We start from the raw sequence: 3592 nt of genomic DNA, 5'->3' as shown, positions 1-3592 counted from the left end.
ATGAAATGTATAACAACCAAAAGGTAACGTGTAGTGTAGTTGTCATAAAAAGACAAGAGTCAAATAGATAGATTTACTGTAAAACTGAAAATCAATAATTACATCTATGAGAAGCTTTAAATCATTTTTTTTCTAACTTAATCAAAGAGTTGCATTTAAACCATTCCTTGATGCATGGTAAAAAATAAATAAATTACAAAAACCTAGAATTTTGGTTTCAGGAGTGCACTTTTTTGTCCTGAGTGGAAAAGGGCAGTTGCCCTCTCTATCACCATCTAGTGTCTATCTGTGCAAGTCGCAGCTCACCAAGACCATCAAACCGAATTTCTCTCCACACTTCCTTGTCAGTGTTTATCATCCGCCCTGCATCCTGCTTAAAACCAGTTTCTGTTATGCCTGATGATGTCTGATGATGTGCTGCACCGAGGCTCGGACTGTCAACGATTTTCGGCCCTGGCATTTTTCCATCTACACCAGCCCACTTATGGACCCCCCACTGAAGCCCATCCACTGGAATGCAAATATAACCCAAGCAACATCCGCAGCATCCTTATTATGTCCTTTAAAAAAAAAAAGTCTAAATGAAGGAAAACACAATCATATTTCCCCCTCCAAACATGCAAAGCTCAAAAAGAAAATGTAAATAAAAGAAAAACATAAATCATATTTTTCCCCTGTGCAACATTAGTCTTTAGATGCAAAACCCCATCATGCACCGCAACGTATTTTTGCAAAATATTCAAACATGAATTCACCAAATTATAAGATGAACATTGTAGTTTGGTTTAAAGAAAGCACTTTAGTTTTATTATACTTTAATTTGTTGCAAGGATTTTACAGTTGAAGAAATTGAAATTTACACCAACCGTCACAAGGATGTGCATGACAAGGAAGGGCTACCGTATATATACTGCATGCATCATTTAGGTCGTTAACATTGTATTACTTCTTGAGCTCCTTGAGTTATTTACTGTCACAAGTAGGTGCTTCAGCCAGAGAGTAAGTATGATTTAGGTATAACAGATTACCAGTCCGAGCCTGGCTGCACCTGTGAGATGAGTGCACCTGCAGGTAATGAGCAACAGATTATCCAAATGCCCAATACCTGACACAAATCTTATTATATTGCAAACATCAATAAAATCAAAAAAGTAATATTTATTCATAAACGTTAGAATTATTTTCATTTTAAATGTTTTATTCTGGGTACTGTGGAAGTGCATTATATTTTGGAGTATGAAACTAGAAACAAAAACTTCAAGGCTCAAAGTGACCAACAGCTCTAGGGTGTAAATGACAGCTCCGCCTGTTTTTAGGTTGGTATTTTCATATTTTGTGATATCATAGGTAAATAAAGCTAAGAAAAGAGGAAGAAGGAGTTATACTTAGAAAATGGCTCTGAGTTGTGAGTTAAAGTGCACTTCATGAGATTACTTGTTATTTTTCAAACAATCAGATAGACTTCCTCCTCACAGAGCAAAGAGGATGGGGACTCCTTTAAATAACACATCTAGTAACAGAGAAGGCTGCCATTTATTCTGCTGCTGATCATCTGATCTGAACAGATCAACTGGTTTGAAAACTAAACTGTTTTTGTTTTACTGTAAATGCAAAATTTCTGGTAAGTCTACATTCCTGACTCTGGTTATTTAACAAATACTTCAACATGCTTTGACGTCTATATGTAAATAATTACGGTCAATGTGAAGCTTTTTGCTATGAACTAAATATCTAATTTTAGACCTACTGTTATAAATGAGCTAAATGTTTGTTTTTTAGAGTCTGAATCTGATGGCAGCTCTGTCTGAGAACCTGCTGACAGTCAACATGTTACTGAGTGTCTTCTTTCTTCCAGGTGAGCTGTTTGTTCACTTCCTCTTTTAAAGACAATAAATTAATCATTTCTATTCTGAAATATTAGATGTTGATCTTATTTAAAGGCTCCACATGTTACAAGCTGCAGCTGAACAGGAGTTTGTCGATCATGAAGTTTCTCCAGACAGATTTTGCTCCACATCATGTTCATCATTCGTCTGTTTCTACAGGTACTTTGGCTGATTGTACAAAATCAGGCATCAGAATCACTACACCGAAAAAGATCAAAGCTCTGAGTGGATCTTGTTTGGAAATCCCATGCAGCTTTGATACAGAAAATAAATTATTTGACAGCAGCAAAACTATCCATGGAGTTTGGATGAAGCAAAAAATTAATGGCAATCCAAGTCCTGTTATTTTCCACAGCAGTGGGTCAGTTAACACCTATCCACTGACGATTACTGGAAACCTGAGAGAGAAAAACTGCACCACTCTGTTTCCTGATGTAAAGACCAGTTATACAGACAGATACTTCTTCAGGGTTGAGAACGAGAAGTTTAAAGCAACAGCCTGTGAAGATCCTCTTAATATAACAGTTAAAGGTAAGAGAGCTTCAGTATTAGCGTTTTGTGAAAGTAATGTTCAGAAAAATTACCTTTTTGTTTTGTTTTGTTTTGTTTTTTGGGGGGGGGGCATTTGATCAAAATTGTCACTTTAAAGAGTAATTTAAAAAACAATTACCGAAGTTAAGAGGACTCTGGCAACCAGCGGAGCTCTGAGGTTAACAGCAGCCAATGCTAACCACAGCCCGTCTGCAGCGGCCCTCTCTCGGCATAGTTGTGTGTGAAGGACCGCTGGCTCAGATTGCGATTTTTGACTCAGCTGTGGAATCAGTTTCCGAATGATTAGACTTGGGGTTTTTCATTGAAACATGAGTAGAAAGAGGCTCTACACTCATTCATTTTTGAGAAGGACGTATTCACCCTTTTACCAACAGGCTGTTTGTTTACACTCCCCCACCAGCTTTCTGTCACATTTACTACGTCACAGTCAGTTACGCTCATTGGTCAGAGCGTTGGCCAATAGGCACAGACATGGTTTGAAAAACAATGGGTTGTTCTCATCAACAATCTTCCGATGTGAAATTCAAGACTAAATTACACATTTAATCTCACATTTAGTCTGGTTTATCAGGCTATTTGTTTGGGGGATTAGGACTTCTTCCATAGAAGTCTAATTGGCTGCTTTCCAGTAAGCAACACAATACACTTTCTTCCTGCTTTTCTTTTCTTATTGTCAATGAAAATGGTGGAAATAACTTCCACAAATTTAACAAAAAATAAAATAAATGAAATGAAAAGATATTTTGAGTATGAATGAAGGGACAATTGTTCTTTTTATAAAAATGTTACATGAGTGACAGAGTTTTATTGGGGGAAGCTGTTGTCTATTGGTTCTTTGAAGCTTATGCTTTCACACCTTTTTCTTTAGCTGGAAATAACTTTTGTGGTCTATGTCTGGAAACAAAGTTGGTTTAAAATTAAAACAACATTGTCTGTTCCTAATGATTTGTTTTTATTGGTAAAATGTTTGTCTGATCTAAACTTCCAGATTCTCCCTGGAGTCCCAGCATTAATATCCCTGTTGGTGATCTGAAGGAGCATGAGTCTGTCACTGTAAGCTGCTCAGCTGTGACTCCCTGTCCACACTCACCTCCTGAACTCACCTGGAATCTCCAACAAGACTCTGAGAGACAAACAGAGAAAAACACAGATGG

The 3592-nt window shown here is 37.2% G+C and overlaps 1 protein-coding gene across 1 annotated transcript in view; it reads left to right on the top strand.

Annotated features, from left to right (window-relative positions):
• Positions 1-5: 5 nt before the first annotated feature.
• Positions 6-3592, top strand: part of LOC107103893 (sialic acid-binding Ig-like lectin 13) — a 34493-nt gene continuing 30906 nt past the window's right edge. The window contains exons 1-4 of the mRNA XM_015403742.1: positions 6-23; positions 1780-1855; positions 2046-2417; positions 3427-3548. Of these exons, the coding sequence (XP_015259228.1) occupies positions 6-23; positions 1780-1855; positions 2046-2417; positions 3427-3548 (588 nt within the window). The remainder of the gene's footprint in view (positions 24-1779; positions 1856-2045; positions 2418-3426; positions 3549-3592) is intronic.

The sequence above is a fragment of the Cyprinodon variegatus genome, unplaced genomic scaffold (assembly GCF_000732505.1).
Source record: "Cyprinodon variegatus isolate N-32 unplaced genomic scaffold, C_variegatus-1.0 Scaffold1555, whole genome shotgun sequence".
NCBI classification, from domain to species: Eukaryota; Metazoa; Chordata; class Actinopteri; order Cyprinodontiformes; family Cyprinodontidae; genus Cyprinodon; species Cyprinodon variegatus.
The sequence above is the reverse complement of the archived record's forward strand: the minus strand, read 5'-3'. Positions and strand labels throughout refer to the sequence as shown.